At 36.8% G+C, this 27,400-nt stretch overlaps 2 protein-coding genes across 5 annotated transcripts in view; one reads left to right on the plus strand and one right to left on the minus strand.

Annotated features, from left to right (window-relative positions):
- Nucleotides 1-1,062: 1,062 nt before the first annotated feature.
- Nucleotides 1,063-4,108, plus strand: LOC127947424 (homeobox protein DBX1-B-like). Its single transcript, XM_052544532.1, has 4 exons — nt 1,063-1,528; nt 1,730-1,831; nt 3,120-3,322; nt 3,438-4,108. Exons 1-4 carry the CDS (start codon nt 1,180-1,182, stop codon nt 3,741-3,743), a joined length of 960 nt encoding a protein of 319 aa, XP_052400492.1. The 5' UTR covers nt 1,063-1,179; the 3' UTR covers nt 3,744-4,108.
- Nucleotides 4,109-4,584: 476 nt separating this feature from the next.
- LOC127947375 (neuron navigator 2) overlaps nt 4,585-27,400 on the minus strand; it is a 48,577-nt gene continuing 25,761 nt past the window's right edge. For 3 of the 4 annotated variants that reach the window (XM_052544462.1, XM_052544463.1, XM_052544464.1), the window contains 26 exons: nt 24,494-24,623; nt 22,357-22,654; nt 21,411-22,020; nt 19,736-20,104; nt 18,416-18,576; nt 17,423-17,599; nt 15,747-15,799; nt 15,398-15,421; nt 14,955-15,029; nt 12,712-12,795; nt 12,386-12,512; nt 12,134-12,300; nt 10,832-10,998; nt 10,109-10,189; nt 9,437-9,590; nt 9,168-9,315; nt 8,992-9,089; nt 8,812-8,907; nt 8,555-8,723; nt 8,235-8,470; nt 7,894-8,048; nt 7,737-7,808; nt 6,901-7,097; nt 6,682-6,800; nt 6,404-6,607; nt 4,585-6,281 (listed from right to left, as the gene is read on the minus strand). In XM_052544462.1, the coding sequence (XP_052400422.1) occupies nt 6,162-6,281; nt 6,404-6,607; nt 6,682-6,800; nt 6,901-7,097; nt 7,737-7,808; nt 7,894-8,048; nt 8,235-8,470; nt 8,555-8,723; nt 8,812-8,907; nt 8,992-9,089; nt 9,168-9,315; nt 9,437-9,590; nt 10,109-10,189; nt 10,832-10,998; nt 12,134-12,300; nt 12,386-12,512; nt 12,712-12,795; nt 14,955-15,029; nt 15,398-15,421; nt 15,747-15,799; nt 17,423-17,599; nt 18,416-18,576; nt 19,736-20,104; nt 21,411-22,020; nt 22,357-22,654; nt 24,494-24,623 (4,291 nt within the window). In that variant the 3' untranslated portion in view covers nt 4,585-6,161. The remainder of the gene's footprint in view (nt 6,282-6,403; nt 6,608-6,681; nt 6,801-6,900; nt 7,098-7,736; nt 7,809-7,893; nt 8,049-8,234; nt 8,471-8,554; nt 8,724-8,811; nt 8,908-8,991; nt 9,090-9,167; nt 9,316-9,436; nt 9,591-10,108; nt 10,190-10,831; nt 10,999-12,133; nt 12,301-12,385; nt 12,513-12,711; nt 12,796-14,954; nt 15,030-15,397; nt 15,422-15,746; nt 15,800-17,422; nt 17,600-18,415; nt 18,577-19,735; nt 20,105-21,410; nt 22,021-22,356; nt 22,655-24,493; nt 24,624-27,400) is intronic. The other variant, XM_052544465.1, reaches the window with a different exon arrangement.

Genomic DNA, 27,400 nt, shown 5'->3' on the forward strand with positions numbered 1-27,400 from the left:
AGCCTCCAAGGATAAATCCTTTTGTTTGGACATTTTCTCGTTTTGTAATATATTTTATCGGTAGGCGTTGGGTATTTTGCCCCTGCGGTTCAGCAGTAAAACTTGAAAGGTTGTGCTTTGCCATCCACGTGTGGCGCAAGCATCTTCTCTGACCCAGCTCCTCACACAATGAATTCCATCTTTTTTTACTCTCTTTAACTTAATGGAAGTAAATGTATGTGACCTATGAAGCCTTATTCAGTTAACCATTAGGGAAAGAAATATTGTCTAGATTTGTTTTCCCGGAAATATCTATCTATCTATTTATCTATCTAGAAAAGAAAGGTTCTAGGTAAAGTATTATAAACATTTTTATTCAGAAATTGCTAGTAAATTTCACGAATAATTACAAAAAATCAGGAAGTAACACAATGGATTAAACTTGAAATTTTGAAAACTGGCGGTATTTTCTTGTATAAAGTAATCCAATAATCTTTGTTTTATTTAGCCCACAGCTCCGATTTTTACAGCGTATCCTGCATTAGCTTATTTATCAAACAAGCAATGGACAATATGCGTATAATACACTAGCCTATAAAATGTCTTCATCTTTAAACTTTTTGTCATTCCTACTCGATTTTATGAGCTTTCACTTCAGATCAATTTTGCAATGATAATTGAAATTAAAGTGGTTGAATAACGTTAGTAAATTTACTATTAATTAGTAATACATTATATAGGTTCTTTTAAGAGCCTGGATTTCCTTTAATTTATTATTTGTTTCATGGCGTAGAATGTCTATAGCCTAATAATATATATAGTAATAGGCCTATTTGTAACGGCATGACTATGACGATGATTATTTATAGTCCCTGTTTTTTTGTTTGTTTGTTTTTTCGTAAAAGGCCGTTATCTACGGTTTGCTTGAGGTGTCTAATCCAATCCGAAATCCTTCTGTCCAATCCGGACGCGCCGCCTCTAGAGTAAACGGAACTCACGCGGAGAATTTTGTTGAACTTCATTGTTGGACCTGTCACTCATAAAAAGGCTTCTCCAGTGGTCCACTATAAAAACCCTGTTAGAGAGAGGGACGGGCAAGAGCTCCACATTCTGCCCTTTTGGACCCTAATCTACGAGACCCTCTGCAGTGAGAGAGTAGCAGCACGTGAATTCCTCGCTGTCATTTTCAACAAAAAGACTATGATGTTGCCAAGTGTTATTGCGCCACCTGCTATGTACCCGAACTTTCTGCGGCCCTCGGCGGCTTTTTCCTTGCCTCCCACTTTACAGTCAGCGTTCAGAACGCACTCGAGTTTCCTGGTGGAGGACCTGTTGAGGATCAGCAAACCCGCCTCCTTCGTGCACAGGAGTATCCCGTCCCAAAGCGCATCTCCTCCGGACACAGCTCTGAACAACTCCTTCGCAGTCCACGTCGCCATGTCTACGACTTTGTCAAAAAGATCAAGCTCTCCACAAACATCAATTTCAAACGATCCAAATTACTTGAAATTCGGAGTGAATGCGATTCTCGCGTCAACAACCCGAAACGGTAAGTTTCTTGTATGATTATACATTATATCTTTAATGCTAATGATAAAAAGTCCAAAAACAGTTTTTCTAAGCAATTTGTCTGTTTTGTTTAAAATGTGCTCATTAAGAACACGGCGACATTGATGTTGTAAACGTATTTTATGTGACATTCAACTTGTAAATTTCATTTAATTAAAATCAAGTTTATTTTGTGTCATAGCTTCACCACCACCTTCAGTGCAAGGGATGAATGCGAAAACATTTCCGTTTCCATGCTTTGACGCCTTATTCCACCCATTCGTCAGAGCATCATATTTCTCAGGTGGGTGCCTAAAAAAATCGATGTGTCATTTCGGTCCAACTGATGGGCCTTCAGAATCTGCTTCCAATGTTGTTATTTGTAGGACATTGTGGAATCAGTCTCGCTAATTTGATGCCCTATTTAGCAAACGCAGTGACTGCTGACATTTTGCACCGCTTCCCCTAATCCACAAATTAGCCGGAATTGTCATGGTCCCAATTTAAGGCGGGTCCGCTCTCACAAGCAAACTGTTGGCATTTCTTCATCGCTGCCTTTTCCCACCGAGCCAGTGTACTTAGTTACTGATTGGCAACAATGCTTTCAGCACCATGACCAATTGGTCAGCTCCCTTTGGGCCGCCACACACAGACCCGTAGTTGACTTAAGCATGCTGCAGATAGGCATTTACCAGTCATGGACTAATTCCCCTATTAGCTTCTATTCAGAGTATCAATATTCTCACAAGACCGCATAGAGTTTGGGGAGTCTTCAAGGGACGTCCAAGCCACAGATTTGGTTTCATGTATCAGCATGAAAATCGCTTTTCTTAATTAGGCTACTGTGTTCACTAGTAGCAATATAAATGGATTATTAACGTTGCTTAAAATATATTCTAAACAATGTAATGATTAAGAAAACTATATTTCTACATTGGTTAAAGCTAAGTATACCTCAAATAAAACCAATAAAAGTGGGTCTATTATGCTTTAAGCTTCATGTCCATCAATCCACTGAATGCAGGCTACAAATAGCCTTGTGGATCGTGCACTCATTCAGACCGGCGATAATAGACTGATTCTTTTCACCGCGGTGTGAATACGTCAACAAAACAACTTGAGCAGTATGAATGGCTTTTCGTGTCCATTTAGTGAAAATATTTGGGGACAAACATAGTCCCCCACCATCAGTATTCTCAAAATGTCCCTGGCATGCCGTTGTGTTTAGTTTTAAAGTGTAAATCTCTTTTGTGGCCATAATATATGGCTTCAGTGGCCTGTCCTAAGCCTTTTTCAGTCAGTTCATTACTACACAATTACCGTCCACGCTTCATTAGCACCTCTATCTTTCACTGGAGCGCTCTGAATGACTGCTCGCCCTTTTTACCATACCAATGCTTTTGGGAACCAAGCAATGTGCTAATAAGCTTCCTCGATTCGTATCACTCAAAGGGACGGATTTAAAAAAAACATTAAAGCCCAACTTTCATTCCATGCCCAATGACTACTTCCTGTTCTTAGAAAACACCCATATTAGCGTATCTTCAGCGAAACGTGAATTTTAAAATAGTTTGTTTGGTTGTTTCTCATAGCATCGTCTTCAGCAGTGCCTATTCCCGGAACTTTCGTATGGCCCCTCACAGCTCGAGGGAAACCGAGGAGAGGAATGCTTCGAAGGGCTGTCTTCTCTGACGTGCAACGAAAAGCGTTGGAAAAGATGTTTCAGAAACAAAAGTACATCAGCAAACCAGATAGAAAGAAACTGGCGACGAAACTTGGCCTTAAAGACTCTCAGGTAAGCTGACGTTGTCCACAAACACATTTTTATACCTTTATGGGCATTTTACCGTACCTTTGTGGGTGTCTGAGGTAAATTGTGAGCTCATGTCTTGCAAATTCTTTTTCGTCAGGTAAAAATTTGGTTCCAAAATCGAAGAATGAAATGGCGCAATTCTAAAGAAAGAGAGCTTCTGTCTTCAGGAGGATGCAGGGAACAAACATTGCCGACGAAAATGAACCCCAATCCTGACCTGACCGACGTTGGAAAAAAGTTTGAAACTGACGATGCGGCCCTGAGAGAAAGCCCGCGCGCGCCCTTCTGTCAGCCGCGCGGAGATCACGAGTTCAACGTAGATTTACGTTTCACTTCGCCTTCCATCTCAAGCAATCACTCAGACTTCTCAGAATCAGAGGACGAGGAAATAACCGTGTCATAATCATCAATCAGATTGTGTAATTTCCAATGAATAATGTTTATGCACAAAACTGGAGAAAAGTGTTGTTGTTTGACACGGTAGCTGTGTGAACTTTAATAGGAAACTTTTCAGTTGAAGAGATAATGTCGCAACGGCTGCGTTTTTGGCAGCTTGTATAGTGTTTTGTATGAATAATTTGTATAGAATTTTTATACCAAGATTATTATAATCTTTCTTAATGATTTGGGATCCTTTGTCTATAATCTTAAATATATAGGCTAGATGGCAAATTTCTAACTTAAAAGTCTTATATTATTTTGTATTCCGATGTTTTTGTAAAAAATGTATATATATGTGAAAAAAAAATATTTTTACAAATTAAAAACCCAAAAGCAAAATACAAAAAAAAAAAAAGTTTTTGTTTGTCTGTCTCGAAAATAACATTTTTATGCTATTTACATGACCCGGCAGTAGCCTATATTTTTGACCAAATGGAAATCACGACATTTCATAACCAATATTTGTATCCAAGACATTTGTATCTCACGGCAATTCGTACATATTTTACGACGCTTTATGAATTTGTACGACCTCATTCGTACAAATTCATACGATTTGTGCTAAATCTCGAGATGGGTCTGGCTGCAAATCTTCGGTATCTTATTATTTTACGTATTACCAGAAAAAAAAAAAAAAAAAAGATAAGCCACAATGTATCACATTTCCTATAGTTAATGGTCCCCAATAATACCTGCCAATAAGGTGAATTAAACAATGGCACTACTTGTTTACTTCTTCCCCAACTTTTGAAAAAAACATAACCCTTGACAGTTTGTCATCGAATAACTGACAGAGAATCATAGATGGGCAGGAAAATGATCACATTTATTCAAAAAATGGTTGTATGCAATCAAGTTGAGACTGAAAAATATAATTAAACATTAACAACAACTTTACATAAAACATTTCCTCTTAAAGACTACACAAATAAAACATGAGGCAAATATTTACAATATAGTACAAATGAAAATATACACAAACTCAATCAAAATTCACTCTAATTTTTTTTAGTTATTATTTTCATATATGCTAATTTTCTTTATTTTCCACACAAATGTTTTCACATGTAGAAGTAAATATCTTGGCAGTACTTGAAGCACAGCAATATATTTGACGGGAGATAAACACAGAAAAGCCAAAATTAAGAAATACTGCATCAGGTCTTCTATTAAAATATATTCTGGAAAATAATTTTAAAATTAACCTTTGAATATAAATTATTTTTCAATTAAACAAAATGCAATCTTTCAAATAAAGCAACCCCCAGTAATCTATTTGGACTTCATACAAATGTTTGCCACATTAGGAAGACACATAACCCCCAATTCAGGCTAAAGCACATCACACAGATCTCCATCATCTTCAGTATGTACAGACCTTAACCATTGACACAATAGTATTTTTTAGATAAACACTCTCACACTGAACAAAGTAGACTCATTTTTACAGTTGTCCTTGTAGAATTATTATAATCTATAAAAGTGTTGTCAGCTTTGATTTGAAGTCTTCCTGATATCTTCAGTATTGCAATGTAACAATGCTACTATATTTTCTGTAATGGTTTTAATCATTGAGATTGTTTGGGAAAACCTTTTCTGTTGTTGACTAAAGTGTTACGAGAGACTGTGTCGCAACAAAGTTAAATATTCTTTGAACGTAACAATATTGCATAGATATTATTTTACTTCACAAAAAGGCACAAACTATGCTCCTGCTACAAAATAATAGAACCTTGATAAGATATTTGATAATGTAGCCTAATCATATATCTTGTTTGCTTTCAATGTTATCAATACTTTTCCAAACATCTCTTTATGTTATGCATGTGTGTTACCAAAACTGTCTTTTGTTGCTAAAAGGCAAACACTATATAGTGCATATTTCCAATATATTTATCTGTAAGGTCCCATGGATAGTGCATCATTTGAAGGCTATAATGTCCTTGTATTATTTGTATTAAGTTACAACTCTTTAAGACATAATCTAGCCTGTCTCAATTTATAGAGTTTTACAGCATTATTATAAAGTTCAGCACCAAAGTTGTTCACTAGAAAATAAAAGTCACCCAACATTAGATACTATTTAAACATAAAGTTTAATTTATGATTGAAAATAAACATGAATTGGCAACAGTTTTGAATTTAAAAGGAGCTGCTACAGCTCAACTAGGTCTGTCTCCTTTTTGAACATAACTATACCGCCATCTAGTGTCCATTTAAAAGAATATATTTTTCTTTTGAGCATGATTTTTTCTTGCATTTCAGGTGATGATTAAGGTGTGGTGTGACTTACTGAGCAATAATGCTTTTTCAGGGTTTCCAGCACCCTGGTCTAAACTTACAAGCACCCTGTAGGTTAATATAAAAGCCACATTTGATATTAAAAGGACTCAGAAGAGTCCAGCATGTCTTCTTGGTGACTGTTGGTGGTGGAATCACTGTCATAGCTCTCTGTCCCTGAGCAGTGAGCGGTCTCCTTCAACCTCATTAACATATTCATCTGTGGTAATAGGAACAGGTTATTACATGGTTAACGGTGTATATATATATACATACACACACACAGAATTTGTGCTCTGCATGTCACAAAAATGTTATGAGCAAATATCAATTAAAACTTACCAGTGGGTCTTCTTCTGATTTTCCCTGAGCAGGTTGCTTGCCTGGACTGCCGTCTGGAGATACACTGTACCCGTTGAACCCTATGTCCTCTGGCCGAAGTCGCAACAGGGAATGCCACTCATGTTGCTGTGGACTTACCACCCAAGGGAAGCTGTCCATCACCCACTTCGCCGGGTCCTCCCATGCTGCCTTACGTCCATACATCTGCAGAACACGTGTACAATTGTTTGTTTATTTGCTTTAGCATTCCAGTATTGTAATGATGGAAGGCACCTCACCTGCAGCCCTTCTCTGACAGCCTCCAGCATGTAGGGGATGATGGAGTAGTTCCACAGATCGGTGAACCACACTCTTGAGCCTTCAACATCCATTGGGCAGGATAGAAAGAGTCGAGGTCCTGTGGTGGACAAAAGATGTTTTACACAAATCAGTATATTAAGACAGTTCAGAAAAGTTTAAGGCCTACAGAAAATTGTGATTTTGTGATCCACACTCACCAATTGTGACATCAGAAGAACTGTGTGTTTCCAGGAAGCGGTTGAGATGATGCCAAACACATGGGATCCACTCAATAATCTTAACTAGCTCGCTGTTCCTCACACGACTGCTGATCTCGGTTTCTAGAAGCTTCCGTCGTAAGTACCGACCCAGAAAGCCTTTCACTGGCTCAGTATGATTGGCACATAAAATCCATCTGAAATAAGAGAGCAGGTACAACACCACATCCACCTTTAGCCATGTTTAACAAGCAAAATAATGCTTGCGTGACCTCTTGTGGAGACTTGGGGTAAAGCATTTTTATGATATAAACTAGAAAATGAATACTTTTTATAAATTGTATATACATATACAGATTTGAGGTCACATGAATAAATTACTTTGTAAAATATAGTTAAACAATATATGTATATATATATATAGAGAGAGAGAGAGAGAGAGAGAGAGAGAGAATGTCAAATTGATTAATCATGATTAATTGCATCCAAAATAAAAGTTTGTGTGTGTAATGTGTATATCTATATGTATATATAATTACACACACATACTTGTATATATTTAAGTACATGTAAATTAATATATATATATAATTATATATAATTACACACACATACTTGTATATATTTAAGTACATGTAAATTAATATATAATATGTAATATGTAAAATATATATAGCAGAAAATGTTATTAAACAGTGTAGATAAAATTCAAAGTTATACCCTAGGTAAACCCCTATATTTTACATATTTTTGGTACATTTACATATATAATTTAGCAAAAATGGTATATTAATATTAATAATTAATATCAAATTGAAATCTGAATGAGATGATACCTAAAATTATGATGAAGCTGTAGATTTGGAGTGGGTGATGGGGTTTGATTCATGGTTCCAATGATGTAAGGACTGTGAGAAAACAATACAATTGAATATACACAAACTCTACATGAATACACATGAATCTTTTTCAAAGACTGTGTGTGCTGCTCACCACTGGTGGTTCTTGCAGTTGAGCAGGCCGTTGAAAATCTCAGCCAGTGAAGTGACGTGGTGAAGGTTATCCAGTACAAGCACCACAGGCACGTCAACAGCATGTACACTGTTTTTACACTGGTCTGCCAGGTTGGACAAGTACTGCTTCAGCTCCTATATAAAACACACTGTGCTTTATCACTGGAAATTTCCAACATGCTGAAAGCAAAACCTTTGATATTTTGTAGCACTTGAATAAATCATAAGCCCACAATTTAACTAAAAATGAAAATGATTAAGTGAATAGGACATAAATCCGTTATTAAGTTCTGTAATATTAATTCAATCAGTTTAACTTACCTTAATAGTTTTGTTATCAATATTGAAAGTGACGATTGCGCGATGTTCCAGCTGTTTTCCTTCTTTTAGGACCATGTACTTGGCCAGTCTGCTGGCTAGAAAGCTCTTCCCTGTGCCAGAAGGCCCTGAAAAGATTATTCTTCTGTACTCCTCAAGCTGAGAGATGTATCTCTGCAGAACCGGCTTCGGAACGAGCGCCTCGAATGCCAAACTGTCTTCACTGTTAACAGACAAGTCTGCAGATGGAGAGAAAAGGTTACTGTAAGAGACCTGTTGTCAATATATGCAGTGGTATGTTGTGTAAAGAGCAATAGTCGTACCTTTCAGCTTGACAGAGATGGTATCGCTTTCTCCTACAAGATAACCGCATGGCAGAAGTTCTGGTGTGTCTGCATCACTGCCGCGATGGATGTCTCCGATGCTGTACTCCATCACACTGTCTGTGTTCAGACCCAGCTGTGTGATAGGATCTATGTAGATGATATATTCCTGTTGGAGTGAAAGGAACATGACATATTGTGTTGTAAAGAAGTTTTTTCATATGATTTAAGCTCAGAGATGTTTAAGTATTTTGTACCTTAAAGAGACGTCTGACAACCCCATCTAGGACATCCCATCTGGTTTTTCCACTGACACCAATGCAGCCCAGCAAGAACTGAGAAGGTCTGCATTCCTGCCAAAAGCAGCACAAAGAAGAGCTTGAAGTGACGCTGATGAGATCATTGAGTTTTCTTTGCTGAAAAGTCTTGAGTTGTACCTCTTTCCACTCTGGATCTTTCTCTAGACTGACCACGACCTTCACATGTTGTCCCTCTTTCCAGGAACTTCCATCTCCACTGTCTTCAAGCAACATATCTATAATCCATCGGAGAATTTCAATTATACTACTTTCAAAAAACACTACAATTCTTGACGTTAGGAAGTCTTTTATACCTAAGCTGGTGGATTCTGTGACGCTCAGTTGAGATGAAATTCCCACAGAAGAAGGGGAGATGGACATCTGAGAAGGAGCTCTGCTACCACTGCCTCGGCTCTCTATCCTTAAGCGGTCATTCTCCACTTTCAGCCTCTCGATCTCAATCTAATTCATTTTAATGACAAGAAAAAAAATTAGCCTCCACATGAAACATATTGAACATATATGGGAGTATAATTATGTGCAAGCACATTAAATATATTGTCCTATTTAAGCAGATGCTCACTTGCATGCGGTTCATGGATTCTCGGAGCTGGTCCAATTGGTGGGCGGAGCTAAGAGCCTCCAATCTGATGTCTGTGAGTTTCATTTCTTTATCGCGCAGTTCACTGCGCAACTGCATGACTGTTTCGGCCTCGCTGTCGGTAAACTCAGGGATCCTGTGACAAACACATGTAATATCAAACAAATAAAGAAAACAAACAAGATTAGTTCAAAACGCATTAACAAAACAAAACAAAACAAAATTAAAACAACATACTAAAACAACAACAACAAAAAATACACACAAAGCAAAACAATTTAAAACACAAATAATAAAATGCCTAACCTAAAAATGATACAAAACATTTTGAAAAATACAAATACAGTTATTAGGGTGTTTTGTTTTTAAGATTAGTTCATTGTTTTGTGATTTGGACAAATCATCAAATATTGATTAGCTGTGAAAGTGAATTTTCCATCAACGAACTGTAAGTAGTGCATTAACCTCGCAACAGAAATAGCAACAATACTAAATTATTTATGAATCAGGGCACACAGTGTTGCAAAAATTGTTAATTGCTCAGACTGACTAATTTATGAGTCATTGGTTGAACATCTGTTCGTGATATATTGTTCAGGGGACTGATCATCTGCGATTGAGAAATTTTGGTATTGTTTGTGCCAATCCCTTTACCGTGCCAGTGAGGCAGACCTCATGGACTTGTTGCCACAGCCCCAGACAGGCCCGTGTGCAGGCAGGGAGGACAGTTGAGGACTATGAACATACACATATATCAACCATGAGAGAATCTCTGAGGGTGCTCCACGTTGCATCATCTATAAAGAGTTATATCCGACAGTGCCATCACATTGAGAGTTACTATGTAGCCACATAAAAGTTGGGTGTTTGTAACTTTTTAGTTTATACGGGTGTTATTTTCCAAAAACACTACCAAGTTCTAGACCAAATCACACTATAAATGGTGTTGTATGTTATAAATCTTTCTTTCATCAAAAATGAAGGTTAAGAAAAATCTAATATTTCAGAAAACTCCTAGTTAGAGGAGTGGTACCTGAACCAAGCCCAGCGAGACCCAGACTATTATTATTACCACGGAAAAATAAGACATAATAATAGAGTGATTCAGAATAATAATAATTAAATATTATTATAACAACTTAACTGAAACAGAAACATTTATAAACAATAAAAAAAAAAACATTTATAATAATACTAATATATAAATAAATAGTAGTTAATTATTATAATTGTTTCATGTAGCTTCTGTACACTCACAGAATTTTGGGTTTAGTCTGGGTTTGCTGTAAAACTATTCTTATTACAGAAATGATAATATAATAATGCATTCAATATTTGATATTAGAATTGTTGTCGTTGCTGATGTGAGGAGCTTACAGGGAGTTGGAGTTGCGTATCATGGGAGACGAGGCTGTCGAGGTGTTAAAGGGGAGTTTGGGTGAAGATGGAAGAGAAGAGTCTGTCATTTCTTCAATGTCCGAGTGAGAGGACGCCGATTTGGGAGACTTCTTCTTCGCGAATGCTTGTTTAAAGGAGCTCTGCAGCTGTGGAAGAAACAAATATGTTACTAAGAAACTTTCAAAACACAGCCATTAGTAATTAGTATCCTTTTTTTACGTTTATCTTTAAGAATTGTCCCTTTTTTTATTATTTCAGGAGTATAAAAATGTATGTGAAGGGGTCATTTATCCCATCGTACCTCATACACTTGTACCATGACATGAAAGCACAGGGAAAATCAGACAAAAACATACTTCAATACAATGTAGCTAAAACAACACTGGCTCTAACAGTTAGCAGAGTTTATAATATTATCATAAAATGTTTGGATCCAGTCTATGACACATTCTGAAGGAGGGGAGATCACCTGCGTGACATAAATCAGATAAATCTAGTGATGAAAAACACTGGTTCTAGCTCTAAAACTGCACAACGTCGGCACTTCGACAACAAGGTTAGCATTGCATACGTAGTTATCAGGTCATTTTCCTCCACCAGACGATTCAGCCTGAATGCAAGAGGACAAGTGATTTTATGATATTGATGACCGATATTTATTCTACATTTTTCAAGAAAAGCTAACACCTAATGCCAAGAAATATCAACCCACAATTCCAAGTAAAATCCAATTAAAGGGTTAACGTTACTCCACCGCAAAATGAAAATTTTGTCATTAATCACTTTATCACTTCATGTCGTTCCAAACCCATAAAAGCTTTATTCATCTTCGGAACACAATTTAAGATATTTTGGAGGGAAACCGGTAGGCTTGTGACTGTCCCATAGACTGCCAAATAAATAACAGTGTCAAGGTCCAGGAAACTATGAAAAGCATCATCATAATAGTCCATCTTCTGAAGTTCTGAAGATGAACGGAGCTTTTACAAGTTTGGAACGACATGGGGGTAAGTGATTAATGACAAATTTTTCATTTTGGGGTTGAGTAACCCTTTAAGTACTAGTAAGACATTTTTTCTTTCATGGTATTCACCTTTCTTCCACCAAATGAAGGCTGATGACATGTAACATCAACAAATAAAAATACATTTAAAAGGTTAAAATAAATGAATAATCCAATCTAGCACTGATCTTACTCTACCTAGTCTTTTTAGTTAAAGAAATGTGAGAGAGAACCATGTTTTTTTTTTTTGTATTGGATGGATGGGTTTGAACATTTACCCAGCTTTTCTTCTTCTTTTTGTTCTTAGCGTCCAGCTCCAGGTTGCTGCCAATGCTGGAGTGGCTGGTGGCGCTGGTCATGCTGGAGACGCTGTCCGATGAGGGCTGTCTGTGGATCCGCAACTCTTGCTGAGACTGAGGCGAGCCGTTGACAGAGTCGAGAGAAACTGAGGAAGCATAGCCAATGAATGAAGCATAGGCAATACATGGGATCCTGTTTATTTTATTGTACTATAGTTATTGAGATCTCACCATTGTTAATGTGGTTTATTAAAGTTGGGTCTGGTGTGTTCATGACTCCACTGATTGTGGCTTGAGTCGCTGAGTTTTGCTTCTGAAGGTGTTCAATGTTCTTCCTCAAGTCATTTAGCTCTGTGTCCTGCAAATAAGTGATATTAAGCAATTTTTATGATATTTAACAGTAATACATTTTAAGAGACCAATTGAGATACCATTTAAGGACTCTTTATGAAGCTTTTTCATTCCAACTTGAGAGTTTTTTTAAGCTATAGTATCTCCATGAGGACTTTCTCATTCTCACAAAAATAATAAAACACTGTGATCTTTCTCACACACACCTTCTGTTCTGCTGTCGTCGTCAGGCTCTGCAGCCGGATGGTCATGTTTCCTAAACTCTGCTCAAAAGCCGCCACAAGGTGAGCCTGAGGACACACACAATTTCATTTACAAAGTAAATCAGTTTTATTTTAATAAGCAAAAATGCCGAAAATTGACAAACTCAAAGGAGTGGTAAAATATGATCACATTTCTAGAAAATTGTGTGTTGCTGCTCGTCAGCAATGGATCCAAATATGTCTTATGAGAGTGAGTTTTTGTGATAAAGACAAGTCGTGGCAAGAACTCGGGTTTTTAAGATTTAGAGGATACAGAAACTGGAACTGGAAACTGAAAAATTCCATTGCATTGTCATCATTTCATGTCAACAAAAACCAAGAACATACTATAGAAACATTAAATATTTTGACATAAACAAAAACAAAATACAAATGAAAAAAATAATAATAAAGTTATAAAATGACAAATAATACTAATACAATTAAAAATTAAAATTAACTATACTCAGTTAACGGTTTTATACATCTACTATTATCCTTTTTTAATAATTCTCTTATAATTAAATACATATATAAAAATCACTAAAATATATTATAGATCTATAAAACAGATTATGTATTTTTTATACATAAAAGTGTATTCATAATATATTTTCACATTAAATAATATTACTTACAACAAAATTGATAATATTAGACAATTAATATTACACACACACACACACACACACTATGCACATATCTAAATAATATAATATTACTTTCAACTGCGAGTTAGAAAGATTGTGATAATATTTCACAACATGCAAAAACACACCCTCAAAACAGATTAAACGCAAGAGTTCAAACCAACAAACAGAATCCTCAAACCAAGCATCAGAACAACCTTCCTCAGGGTAACATCATACTAAACAACTAGCTCTAAAAGTCAAACAGAGCAGTCAGTCCAAGATCTTCAGCCCAGCTCAGAGAGTTCTCGCTTGCTCCATTTACTCTGGCTCTTTGAGCTGCAGCCGTGGCTCTTGCTATTGCTGAGAGGCTTTGGTTTAGTCCTCTCACAGACCCTCCTGAAAGATGGGTAATGATTCTGAGGATGCCCGATAACTCATTTAATAACTGTTCGACTGGGGTTAGCCTTGCCTGTAAACATCTTGAGGTGATGAACTGTGTACGTACTGGGACACCGAGGACGATGTATTGTGTACCTTAGATTTCTGCTCAGTTGTAATTGCCAAAAAATAGCAACCACACTCGTACATAATACGATAACACAACAAGCGTATCATATGCAACATGAGCCGATAATCAAGGGACTGGAGATCTGGATGACTTCAATCGGAGGGAGTCAGAGGTTTGTGTTTGGGCATGTGCTGTTTCAAACATCAGATAACCTTCAATATAACATCCTCAAAGGGTTTGCGTCCAAGCAGAATAGCAGTTGGTGTATTTGTGTGTGTGCAAAATGCTTTAACAAACACCCAGGAGGCCAAAAGCCTCTAGTTTTGTTTGTAAAGCCTGTATGAGAGCTGACAGATGGATAGGGGTTTTAGGATGTGACGATTCATTAGTTTGTGTAGGCCAAATGCAGGCTGTCATATCGGGTGTTATTGAGCAAATGATTCCACTTAAAGGTGCATTTCTCTCTTTTTCTCTCATTCACACAAACACACACGCAAGCAAACACCGTCTTACTCAATATGATGCAGGCAGTTGGAAAGATTTCAAAAGACTAGAACAAAGGCTAAATCACTATTTTACCTGATAAAGATGCACAAAAGTCAAGACTATGGCATGGTACAAATCCAACATGAAGTTGTTCTATAACTGTTAACCACATATTTGATGACCTCACAATTTCCAAAGTCAATAACCTTTTAAAAATTGCCAACTGAACCAATCAGCACTGATGTTAATATATAGGTAATGTGTTTAGCAGATGTTTATGGAATGTTTTTTTTGTTTTGCTAAATAAACAAATAAATGCATAAATAAATAAAGATTATTGTGATTTTAATAAACTGAATTAATAAATAAACAAATTCTAATAAAAAAATCTCTATATATCTCAAAATGTGATGTTTTACCAAATAAAATATATTTTAAATGATGCTTGATGCTCAAAAGCTATGCTATGCAGCTTTTGAATTGAATATGAATGAAAACTAGTAGAAAGAAAGAAGAAATCTAGTATTTATTGAAGGTGTATTGTGGGTACTTGTGCCTAAATGACTGTCCAGTGTACTCACATTGGCACTGAGCTGCGTTGTGAGAGCTGAGACCTTTTCCTGCGACGCATCCAATTCCCTCCTCAGCTTACGGATCTAAACACACATTCCATTCAGTTATTCAAACACAAGATACGTTGCTAACAGCTGATTTCTGATGCTAACATGAGACCAGTTTGTGGTTTCTCTTATAACAATGTGCTAAGCAGAGACTAGCCCTTGATCAGCATGGAAGGGAAACTTTGGTAGGAGACATAAAACACAGAGATTAAAGAGTAGATATCAAGGACAGCTACCATGAAGACCGTCATGACAAACCCAGACATTTTCAAAGGAGAGTTACATCAAAGTGTGTTTAAAATTATAAACCACTGGAGAAAAACAGTGTTTTGGACAGTCTACCGGCTCCCTTGTGCAACACAGTCAATCATTTACATAAGGAGAATGAAGGATGCTGTTCTCACCTCCGTCTGAGCCTTTTCCTCAGGCTAGAGATAGAAAAAGAAGAAAAGACAGAGATTAATGGTTTGGAATAATGCTTTGGAGCATCTACCTAAGAGAAGTCACCATGTAGATTTTTTAACCTTTACCTGATAAACGTACAGTTTAAACAACGGTTAATTTATCTTACCTGTAATGCAATTGCCTATAATTTCTCATTCATGACCGTAAAGCGTACTTGATTTTTAACAGTGAAAACTTGACACACTTCTTTAAGTTTTTACAGCTAACAAAAGTATCACAAGACGGCCCGAACATGTGAAAGAGCCATTGAATTTTAACATTTAGCATCAATTAAATCCTTTGACTCACCGTAGAGTAAGCTGATGATGTGCTCGAGACTAGAGACAAAGATGAGCCATGAACTGTGGAAAGAAGAAAAATACAGTCAAAATAACTTCAATCAACACTGGTTTTTTATTGCAGGAGAACGTGAGCCATTGAAAAACTAGCATGCAAAAAGTAAAATAGCATAAACTGAAACACCATGAAGTGCTTATCACCATAAAATGGGCTATTGTTAAGTTAACAGTACCTTTATGGCCAGCATATTTCTGATGAGTTATATCTGCAAGTATGTTTTTTCTTGATATCTGTTACTGCCAAACCAAACACCCTAGCAAAAACAAAAGGCAACAAAAGTGTGCCAAAATAAACGTACTATGAATCATTTTAGGATTAGAAAGGTCATTAAAATTGCCATTGTGATTCAAGGTTATAAATTCCTTTCATCACTTGCATATTTGAAAATAATTATGAGTGTGTTCCTCTCATTGTATTTTCAAAATGAAAGCTATCTATGTCAAGTGGTGCTTAAACTAAACAGCTTTTGAGGTTGCAAAAAGGGATCGGTCTTTATGACTAATCTCAATGAACAGACGGTTTCTTCACGGTCCAGAGAAATTGCTTAGGGGGGAGTTTTAACCCCACACAAAAAGCCTAGACAAGAATGACTGTTTTTAAATAAAAGCGGTTAAAGATCAATTTTTAGCTCCAATACTCCAGTCTTTAGTGTAACATGATCTTCAGAAAGCTGATTTGGTGCTCAAGAGACATTTCTGATTATTAACATTGTTAAAAATAGTTGTGCTGCTTAATATTTTTGTGGAAACAATGATAATTTTTTAAATAAATAAATAATAAATAAAATATATTAATATCTTATATATTAATAATAAAATAATCATAATAGAAATTTCTCAATTTGAACAGTCTATCATGGTATTTATTCAAATAATACCATGTAAATATCCTGGTACATGAATACAGTAATTATTTAATGCCATGGTATATCAATGTACTATAATACCAACATTGTACAATGGTGCCATCACAGTGCTTTTAAAGGTTTACAGTGCACATTAATTTCAACAAATACAAATTTATTTAGCGGCAATTCTTCTCTGAGTCAACTTTTTCCTTTTTAAGACGATAACAAAAAAAAAGACCTTAAAAAACTTCATAAAATTGAGGACATGCATTATTGCAAACAGCAACTGTCGTTCTTTTTACAAGCCTGAACATCACTGCTTAAGTTCACTGGCACATTGAAATCAACACCATCACTACCTTACAAAGACATGAATCATAAATGCAGAAAGCAAAAGAGCCTTGGGACAAGTGGTGTTGAGCCAATGCAGGCGAGTTAATCATCAAATCAACATTAACTGTGGGGTAAAGGCTGCCAGGCAAACAATGCTGCTCTTTGTTTGCTCATGCTTTGGTGCAAGCAAGGACACAAGTTGCAGCTTGACGTTGTCAAAAGCCCTAAAATTATTGACAACCTATATTTAGTTATTAGCAAACAGAACAATGAAGGTCTATTTACTATTTTCCAAAAACATGATGTTATGGATTAAGCTGTGATAGTAAATTCTGTCAGCAGACAGAAATAACACATTCATATGATACTAGCTCATATTTAGTGTTCTTACGCAAAACGCACAAATACACAATTTTGATCATTTAAAATCATTCTGAAGTATCACCTTCCTCCAGGCATTCACGGAACGATCCGGAGCTACTCATAGTGCGGCTCTTTTCCTCCATGCTCATCGAGCTGTTCTTCAAACGTGGGTCGCTGTAGGGGTCGCACGGGTTGTTGTGATTGCACTGACCATTGGTACCATGCAAAGTTGCTATCTGAGAAGCTGCGGTGGGACTGCCTGGATTGTCAATACAGGGATCAAGGTTAAAAAAGAAAAATATTCAAAGTTCACAATAAGGGAGAGACTAGTAGATATTTTAGCTAAAGCATAAGCAAATGAAAAATTTAAACTTTTAATAAAATTTACAATTCTACCTTTAAACGTAAATTTAACTTAAAATAAAATTTGAACTGCATTAAGTCTGCTGCTAGTATTGGGTAATAATCCAACAGAATTAAATAAGATAATATTTTACATATGATCTAGGGATGAACCATTATTAAAGTTCTGGGTGATACCGATATATCGGTAATCATTTTCATGTTATGGCCAATAACCAATAAATGGCTGATATTTAAATTATTCTGTTTTGTCTGAAAAATAAACAAAAACCTTAAAATCTATTTTTAAAGCATCAAAACATTATAATGCAATGTATGAAAAATGGATATTCATGGATATCGTATTTTCTAGATTACATAGATTTAACATTGTTTAACTAAAATTGTGTTTTTATTTTTTTCCATTTTAACTTTAGGTCATCATAGATGATAGCAAAGGTAATCTTAATGTACAAAAAAGGTAAATGAACAAGTAAAATTCAATATCCAATATCAACCGATAAGTTTACAAATATATATATATTAAATTTATCAGCATTGGTTGAGATACACGTATATACAAATTATAAATATATATAAACACACTCCCCAATATTAATACTGGTCAATAATCATAATCAGTAATGTAGCGATAGATTGTGCATCCTATAAAAGTGTAAACCCTATAGTAACAAAAATAAAACTGTGATTACGCATATTTTCTTGTGTTTACCAAGTGTGCTAAAGTTGAAGCGTGTGCCGGAGGGCGAGCTGAGTGCAGAGGCAGGGGTGTAGTAGGAAGAGCCAATTGAATCTGGAAGCCCAACAGTTGAGAGTGAACATAGCCAATCACGGGCCTCTTCATGACCTTTGACCTGAGGCACATAGCCATACCTGCAGGTTAAAAACAAGTGTATATGAGTCTGTGAAATGCAGTGTTGTTTTTCTCTTTTCCATGAAAATTCTCATGAAAACAGTTCCAAGATAAATGTCACAATGCCAGGGATAAGCACAGCCATCCAATCTAAGGTCGGTAACAGAAAACCCAAGTCCTCAGCTCCAAGCTCTCATGATTATTTACATACGACATTATTTAACCAGGTCAACAGGTATATTTCAAAATAAATACCATATTGTACTAAACAAATCAAAACCTAGTTAACACAAATTGCATTCGCATATTATAAGTATACTGGTATACTATAGACATAATCAGGGCTTTAGACCGAACAAAACATTACTAGGGGGCCACTGGCTCAAACAACAACAACAACAAAAATATTTATTTTAAATTACTTTTAAATTAATTAAAAAAATCACTGTTTTGGCTGAAAAATTAGATTTAGATTTACAGAATCAAAATATGACTTATCATTGCATAAAATCTCTGTTGCAAACACGTATTATTAATTCCAAGTATCTGTTGTCTGTTCATTGTAGACATAAATATAAAATTATTTGTGGTTTAGTGAGGGAGTCACTGTTCACTGACAGAGCAAGTTTGATTAAAAAATGAGTTTGTGGCTGTTTTGTTAATTGTTTTGCCTGAATCGTTAAAAAGAAACACTTCAAAAGAGTCATTTCAAGGAATCAAGGAATCAAGGAAGGTTTACTGTCATTCTAAAAACATTAAGAACATGGAAAGAACAAAACTAAGTACAGAGTTTTCCTATCTAGTTTCCCCGCTTCAAATTACTGGTACAAATATGTATTTTTTGTAGTCACAATCAGGAGCCCTGATCACAAAGCACACAAAACACAAAGCAAAACAGACCATTTTACCACAAAGACCGCTTAACCTGACTTCTTTCCATGTGAGTGTGTTGCGGGTACATTTAAGGCTAGCAGAGGGGGAGGAGTGAGGGCTAGAGAAGGGTATGAGGCAGACAAAACAATAAGAGGCAGATAAAAGTGACAGAAAAAGGAGAGGAGATAAAGAAATGTTTAAAGAGGAGTAGGTGGAAGGAAAGATAGATCATCACAAGAGATATAAACCCAACTTTCAAGTCACAAACAGCTGGAAAAATCATGTGTTGAACAGTCAGTTTCTCACCTGTCTGAGAGGCCAGTTCGGACACTGTTGGTCCGATTAAGACATAAATCTTCCTTTCCCAAGGTAACATCTATATAGTCAGTACTGGTGTGGTTGGAGTCCAATCCATCCCTGCCTCCCCAAGAAGAGAAAGCTGACCCTGGGCTGGAGGTCATAGAGGAAAGGGTCTGCTCTCCATGACACCCAGAATGCACCATCAGATTGTCACCGTAAAATGGGTCGCTGCCTCCACTGGCAACTGATGGCATGGTTAGAGAATAATTCTGCTGGATGGACGTGGCATGAGGATTGGAGATGATGGTGGAGCTCTTCAAGTTCTCCATGGTGGTGACTGGAGCTTGCTTGTTGCAAGATTTGTTACCAAAGAGTCTGAATGCAAAGGAAGAAAGAAATTAAACAAATAGTTTTAATAAAATCAGGGGGAAATTGTTGAAAATGCAACAAAAAGTTAACATTTATGACAATAACAGAAGATCTAGGTTTCATTAGAGTAGACTGCATGCCAGTTTCACACTACTCTTTTACATAACTACATTCTTTTTAACCATTCATTCAGTCAGATAATTTGTTTTTATAGCACAGCCAGCAATTACCAATTTTCCACTATGAACTGGTTCTTTTTAACGAGTCAGTCAAAAAGATTCATGAAACTGTCTCAAACCCGATTGCAAGTTATCAGTTTCTCAAAAAGATTCACAAAGCTGCTTGTAAGTTAGCAGTTTGATAGCTATTACTAAGATCACAATTATTGCCCTCACTGAATCATGAGTCAGTCCATTTCAAAATGAACCCGGAATTATTAATCTAATGTCTGTTTTTGGTTTGTAAAACATAAGTCTATTTATAGACTGATTGTTCATATAAAAATGTAATTAATGATACACTGTTACATTACTGAAACAGTGAAGTATTGATATGCTACTGATTAGCAAAGTAAGTAAACCGAACTGACAGGAATCATTTTTGTTGTTCTTTTGTTGATCATTGACGGCTAAATGCAAATCAACAATTTCATTCTTTTCATCGGGGGTGTCGAAACTATTTTAGCTCCAGTCCTAATTAAACAACCCTGAACCATCCTTCAGGTCTCTGGGCTCACTATAAACTTCCAAGCAAGGGTGTTGAGGCAGGTTGAAGCTAAACTCTGCAGGCCACTGGCCATCCAGGATGGACACCCCAGTTCTTCACAAAGAAAAATATGAGATAAGGAAACTCTGGCAGCTCAGATTTTCTCCTTAATTCATGGACTGCCTGGTCAGATAACATCAGTCGATCTGTAGTCTGGTTCTACTAACTAGGAGAGCAATCAGTCAGAGCTAATCAGCTAGAACAAACACTAGCCTCATCGTCTGTTCCATGTCTTAGAGAAACATCAAGAAGCTCAAGGAAAATGCATTTGTGGTGGCCAGAAGACGCCTTTCAAGCCTCAGAATCTCAACCAACATCAAATCGCTCAGATAAACAGTAAGTCCTATGAACGTCGTCCAGCACCCAAGGAGGGGAATTTTCTGAAACTCACACAACCCAGCTGAGAACTGCTGTGTAAATATTTGAGGGACCTAAAATGGTGTTTCCATCCACATCAAGTAGAAATCAGGCCTTGGCAGATACATTTTCAATCAACAGTCTTTCAAGTCTACATAAGCGCTATACTTTGCGAATGTCGCGAACTTACCTACGAAAGGTTGGCGAGGACATTTCTGAATACTTTCCTCCTGCTTGTCGTTCAGCTTGGCACTGAGTTGGCATCCCCATCCTGGCAGTTGCGCTAGTCTTAAGTACCTGGCTCTCCACATCGGAAAAGATACCCTTCTCTCGGTCTGTTTGGTTTGTAGTTCCCATTGGCGACTTGACTAAGTTGCGACTCTTGGGATTGGGAAGTGTGGCAGTACCTTTATTGCAAAAACTAGCATCAAGGCTCGAGTTGTTGGAGCGGTTGGAACAGCGAGTGGCGCCAGTACGACTAGGCCTTGGTAAGCTGCGGTACTGAAAAGTCATCCGAGCACTTGAAGGAAGGTATCCATCATCAACCGTCGCTTGCCGACCCACCATTCGACTCCCAGAAAACCCAACCGATTTAGGTATCCTGCCCACTGTAGCAGAGCCACTAGTTATAACAGCTCCACTGGCAGTTATTATCGTTCCCGGAGCCTTCTTGAAGCCAAAAGTGCTGGTTGGGGTGCGTGAGGCCAAACTGAGGGGAGGTTTCTTGGAGTCATCAGCATTTTTGGAGTGGGTGCCGTTGGAACGTCCTTTCTCCGACACTTTGGCATCATCGGTCTTACCTGTGGGATTATCAACGACATGGACTGTCAAGCGCAAAATGAAATCATGTTTTTGAACAGTTTTGAATATAGTAGCATGGTCCATGTCGGGACTCGTCTGAACATAAGTCCCAGCAAAGGCACGCAGCACACCGCATATAAGATAATGTAGGTGTTATAGTGTAATGTGATGAGATCTGTGATCAGATAATGCATCTCTGTGGCTGTCATGCCTCAGGAAACCACATGAAAACAGACTCAGTGTTGTTACGCTTAACTAAAACTATTTCAAATGATTTTTGTTAACTAAATTAAAGTTGAAATACAATAAAATAACATGAACGTCTAAACCATTACCATGTGTCTTGAGTGAGCTGCAGTTCGTAGGTGTTGTAGCCTTCATCCGTGGGGAGGTGACGCCCACCTGGGCGGTCATTCCTCGCCTCCAGGAGCCCGTCTGTGAGATGGTAGGTGTCTTGCGACCCATCAAGCTTCGTTCTGATTCATCTGAGAAATCTGAGGACCTGTTGTTCCATTTAGTTGTGGTCTCCATTTTTTTGGCACAGTCAGAGCCACCTTCTGAATGTTTAGGCTCGCTGTTGGACCAGTTGGGGTTGTGTTTTACTGCAGAGTGCTTCTCTGCATCCGTCTGGAGCTGCAAGAGAGAAAACAAAATCATTAACTGCAAAGAAATGTTTCAGTCTTTGAACCTCAGAGAATATTAAACTGCTTTCTATGTTCTCTGCTAATCTGTACTAAATCTGGGGGTTTCCCAGGGGGCCACCATGGGTTACTTTGATTTTTTTAGGGCTGTCAAAGTCCATTTGTACTTGACATAGTGATTTTTGGAATAATATTACACAATATTAAATAAAATTGATATTTAACAAGGGGGTCTCAGAAGGTTTGTAAATTGTTTTTTTTTAGAGCAGACAATATTAATGTGTACTTAAGATATTAATGTAATATTAACTTGAAATTGTATATTGATTTTATTTCCGTGCTATAGTACAATATCAACATAAAAGCCAATTTCATTTTTAGAAACATAAAATTTCATGAATTACAAATGATGATATTTTGCCGTACATATTATAAATTATTGTTTTATAAATAAAATAAAAAAATTATATATATATATATATATATATATATATATATATATATATATATATATACACACACACACACACACATCTTTGCATGAAAAAAGTAAATAGCTCTGGACTGATATACACAAATATATTATATAATGCCTGTAATGACAGATACAATATCATCACCGACAGCTAATTTGCATCTTATTTATTAAGAAACACCATCAACAGGCATCATAAAATTTGATTATGTGACAAAACTTATCCATTACATGACCTTCCACCAATGTATCCAGGATGAAATCATCCCTTTTTAGAAAGTCCGTTGTTCAGCTGCTACTGAAAATCCTCATAAAAATTATTGCCAGGGAAAGAATGTTAATAGCCTCCAGTTGTTATCAGGCCAATTCCAAAACACTGTTATCTCAACGCTGATACAATAAATCCTTCCTCCACTCCAGCCCCAAGACTGAGGGGAGACTATATAGGGAAAAAGTACAAGGGTGTGGAAGTGAAAGGTGGCAGATAATTGGCTTCAGCTCAGATGCAATTTTAGGTCAAGCCTCTAAACTCTCAGAATTTTGAAATCATGTATACGGCAGGTTTATTACAGTTAACTAAAACTAGAACCATTGAAAAACATCTTGCTAGAAATAAAATAAATGTATTTTATTCAATTATAATTAATTGTATCTCAGTGATACTAAAATAACACAGCACACTCGAAACCACATCTGGGACTTTTTGCAATGTCAAGATCAAAAACAAATGAAGAAAAAATACGTTTTGTCATCAGCGGAGATAAATATGGAAGACGAGATAAATAAGGTCATGGATTTTACTTTTAAAAACCAACACCAATGCACAAACCGCAGGAAACTATTCGGAACCAACCCAGTGTGCCACATCTGGATTTAAAGCGTTCATCTCGTTAAAGCAGGCGAGACAGATGACATATCTTTGCTTCACTGTACTGTTCCATTTGCTCAGCATATGTTAACCTGCGTTGAGCTTGTAAAGATGATCAATCACCAGGGCAGAGTTGAGTCAGTCTGCTGACTCACACTCACAAAGACTGCACACAGCGGGCACAGGCCAGTTCTGATAAGGGCCCACTAATATTTCATTGAATTAAAAGGGACAATGAAGCAACAGAACCGCTCCCCGTAAACCATAAATGTGGAGGTCTGTTTTTGACTCCATATAATGATCATGGTGTGCACAAACACATATACATATCTCACTTAATGAATAAATACAGATTTCAACATTTTATTTGATTTAAGTGTCATATTCAAATGTAACTATGTTAAAATAGTTTTTTTTTTTTTCTCATGTGAATTTCTGCAAATGTTTCTGATTCTGTAGACCTTGAGGCTCTGGTATCAGTGACTGACCTGTTCATCTACGTCTCTGTGTGGGACAGATGGGGTGTTGACGTAGCAGCTAATGGACGACCTGGTGTCGAGGTCATCTGTGACCAAGGTGTCACTGATCCCGCTGCTGACTGAGCTGCTGTCGTCCCAACTGAGAACAAAGAGAAAACACAGAGGAAAAGTCATTTCTCTACATTTCTGAGGGACATGATATCAATATAGTGCAAGGAGTAGTGTAAGAAATCAAACCGAATTCATGGATGCAGAATGTTCAGCGTAATACGGAAAAGAGCAGATTTAAAGAGTAGCAATGGAAAGAAAGGTAAGCAAAAAAACTGCATCTGTGGAGAGTCATGAAGTCTGCACTGGGACAGTCTGAGCATAAAAACCTGCATTCCCATCATGCTTGAAACATTAGGCAAAGCTCTCTGCTCCTCAAAACTTGTTTTAATTAGCTCTGTGCCCCAAATTCTCAATGTGCTCTGCTTTGCTTTCCCCCATTTCCCACAGTGTTACTGACTGAAGAAGTACATTAGGATGCTTAGCAGGGCTCAACCAAAATCATACGGGCCAAGGACACTAGTGGTAAAAAAATCTGTTATGACCATATATATATATATATGTGTGTGTGTGTGTGTTTGTTTATTTGCTTAATTATTTGCTTTTGTTCAAATCAGCCAAAAACTGTTTTTATTTTAATTGATATATTTTTTATTTTTTTATTATTACCTTAAATCACAATACACACACAAATGCTTTTCAACAGATTCAATAGTTAGCGCAAGGCTAGAAACATTTATTATTATTTATATTAATAAGTTATTATTCATTATTATTTATCTTTTCCAAACAATAATACGGTCACACATTTAGCTAAAGTTAGCCTACAATTATTTTATTTACTTTATTTGACAATATCAATAATTGTACTTCAGCTGAAATGAGGCTAAAAATATATTTTTTTTTATCCAGCTTTGTAAACTCAAACTATCAAAGGCCTTAAAAAGATCTGAAAGATGGAGAAAAGGACATTTGCTGATGTGAATGTAATGTGGGTGTGTAAACAGGAAGTTCCTCCGTGCTAGCGCCTAAATCCAAACACAGACTGACCGAACTCCCACAAGCCACCAGTTTAGGCCACTCCAGACTCGAAGCCAAGCTAACAGAACTAGCTTAAGCAATGTGTGGCAACAAAACGTCTTATCAACACCTAAGATAGCACCTAATCCTCCTCATTTCTCAGGATCATTCAGGCAAACAAACCAGCCCATGAGCTCATTCACAGGCAGTCATCGTGAATCAAGAGAGGAGTGTTCAAACGTACACCACAGTCCTGATGTCCTTCGACACAGCTGAACAGATACTTGTTTTGATATGAACAAAGTCCCCATAGCTCACGTCTGTCATAACTGACTCGACATAACTGGCGTGGAAGAACGTCTGTGGTTGCTGTTTTAATGAGCTATGAGAAAGTTGGTCCCATTGGGGCTATTTGTCACTGTGCTAATGCGTTTGTCTGCAGGCACGTCTCTGCTTAAATAATCTGCTTCATTCATCATTTGCCATATGCAAACACCAAAAAGACCCCCAAAAATGAAATGGCAGGAAAACTGACACAGATGAGTCACTTTATCCTTTTTAAAGACACCACGAAATCCATTTAAATGCATTTAGTCTATCTGAAGTTACCAACATAATAGTGTGCTGCTAAAAGTTGACAAAAAATAATTCTGTCATCTAAGGAAATGCAACAAAAATAATATATATATATACACATACACACACAAATGTGTGCTTGTATGTATGCTTTATGTTAAGGTGTCCTTGTTACAGTGTAATTATACATTTAAGTACTGAGTAATATTAATTAACTACATGTACTTACTATATGGTTAGGGTAAGGATTAGGGTTACTTGCATGGTAATTATGTTTCATGCATAATTGAATTAAAGTTCATGTAATGTGACAATATTACAATTCATGTAACAATTTTTTAAGCTGCACAACAGACCAGTTAAACATATTGTTTTCTTGTTGACCAGCAAGTCAACCTCTCTGATCTTCATAACAACAATACAAAGTTCTGAACAGTCACACAATACTTCAGACATGAAAGAGAGAGAAGGGGAGGGTAGAGGTGGGTCAGAAAATGGTACTTTTATACACATTCAAAGAATTCATCCCTCTGTTCCTTTCTTTCCAATATAATCCAAAGACATTCCTCTTGGTTTCCCCAAGTGCAAACCAGTCAAAAATAGAAAGGGAGTGTGGAATACATTGCTTCTGGACTCTTTAGAAAGAGTCATGGAATATAAACAAAGGAATGGTTTAAAGAAAATAAACATTTTGGATTAATTAAAAGCACAGTTTAATAATTATTTTGAAAAGAGTTGAAGAATTATTTTGAAGAGTGACTCCAACCACCCAAAGGAAAACTTTATGGCTCATCATTCATTTCTTATGAGTTCTCTCTTAAAATGAAACAACTGCTGACATACAATAAGAGAACAGAGACATTACATCAGTGTGAATAACATCGGATAAACTTGGTTTTTGGAGGAATTTAAAGAACATTTTTGGGTTTTTGGAGTTTTGATTCCAGAATTTGCTAAAGCTGCAAATCTGAGTTGTGACATCACTATATCGAGCACAAAAAAGAAAGACAGAAAGAGAATGTTAAATCTTGCAAAAAGTTCGTTTAGCAGGCCTTCTGGAGCCAATGCACAAACCATTCTGAATGATTCGTTCACAGCTGATTCAGTTCTTGAGTTCAAATGGCAGACTCAGCGACACATGCATGTTTTTGTAGGCATGTTCGAGAGAGTGGTGTTTCACCGGATGATGTAGGACATTCCATGAAATCTGGTAAGAAATATGCTAGTTTTATTAACAGCAAAGGAAAACCAGTCTCCTCGAATTCGTGACCA

The sequence above is a fragment of the Carassius gibelio genome, chromosome A25, assembly GCF_023724105.1.
Source record: "Carassius gibelio isolate Cgi1373 ecotype wild population from Czech Republic chromosome A25, carGib1.2-hapl.c, whole genome shotgun sequence".
Taxonomy (NCBI): domain Eukaryota; kingdom Metazoa; phylum Chordata; class Actinopteri; order Cypriniformes; family Cyprinidae; genus Carassius; species Carassius gibelio.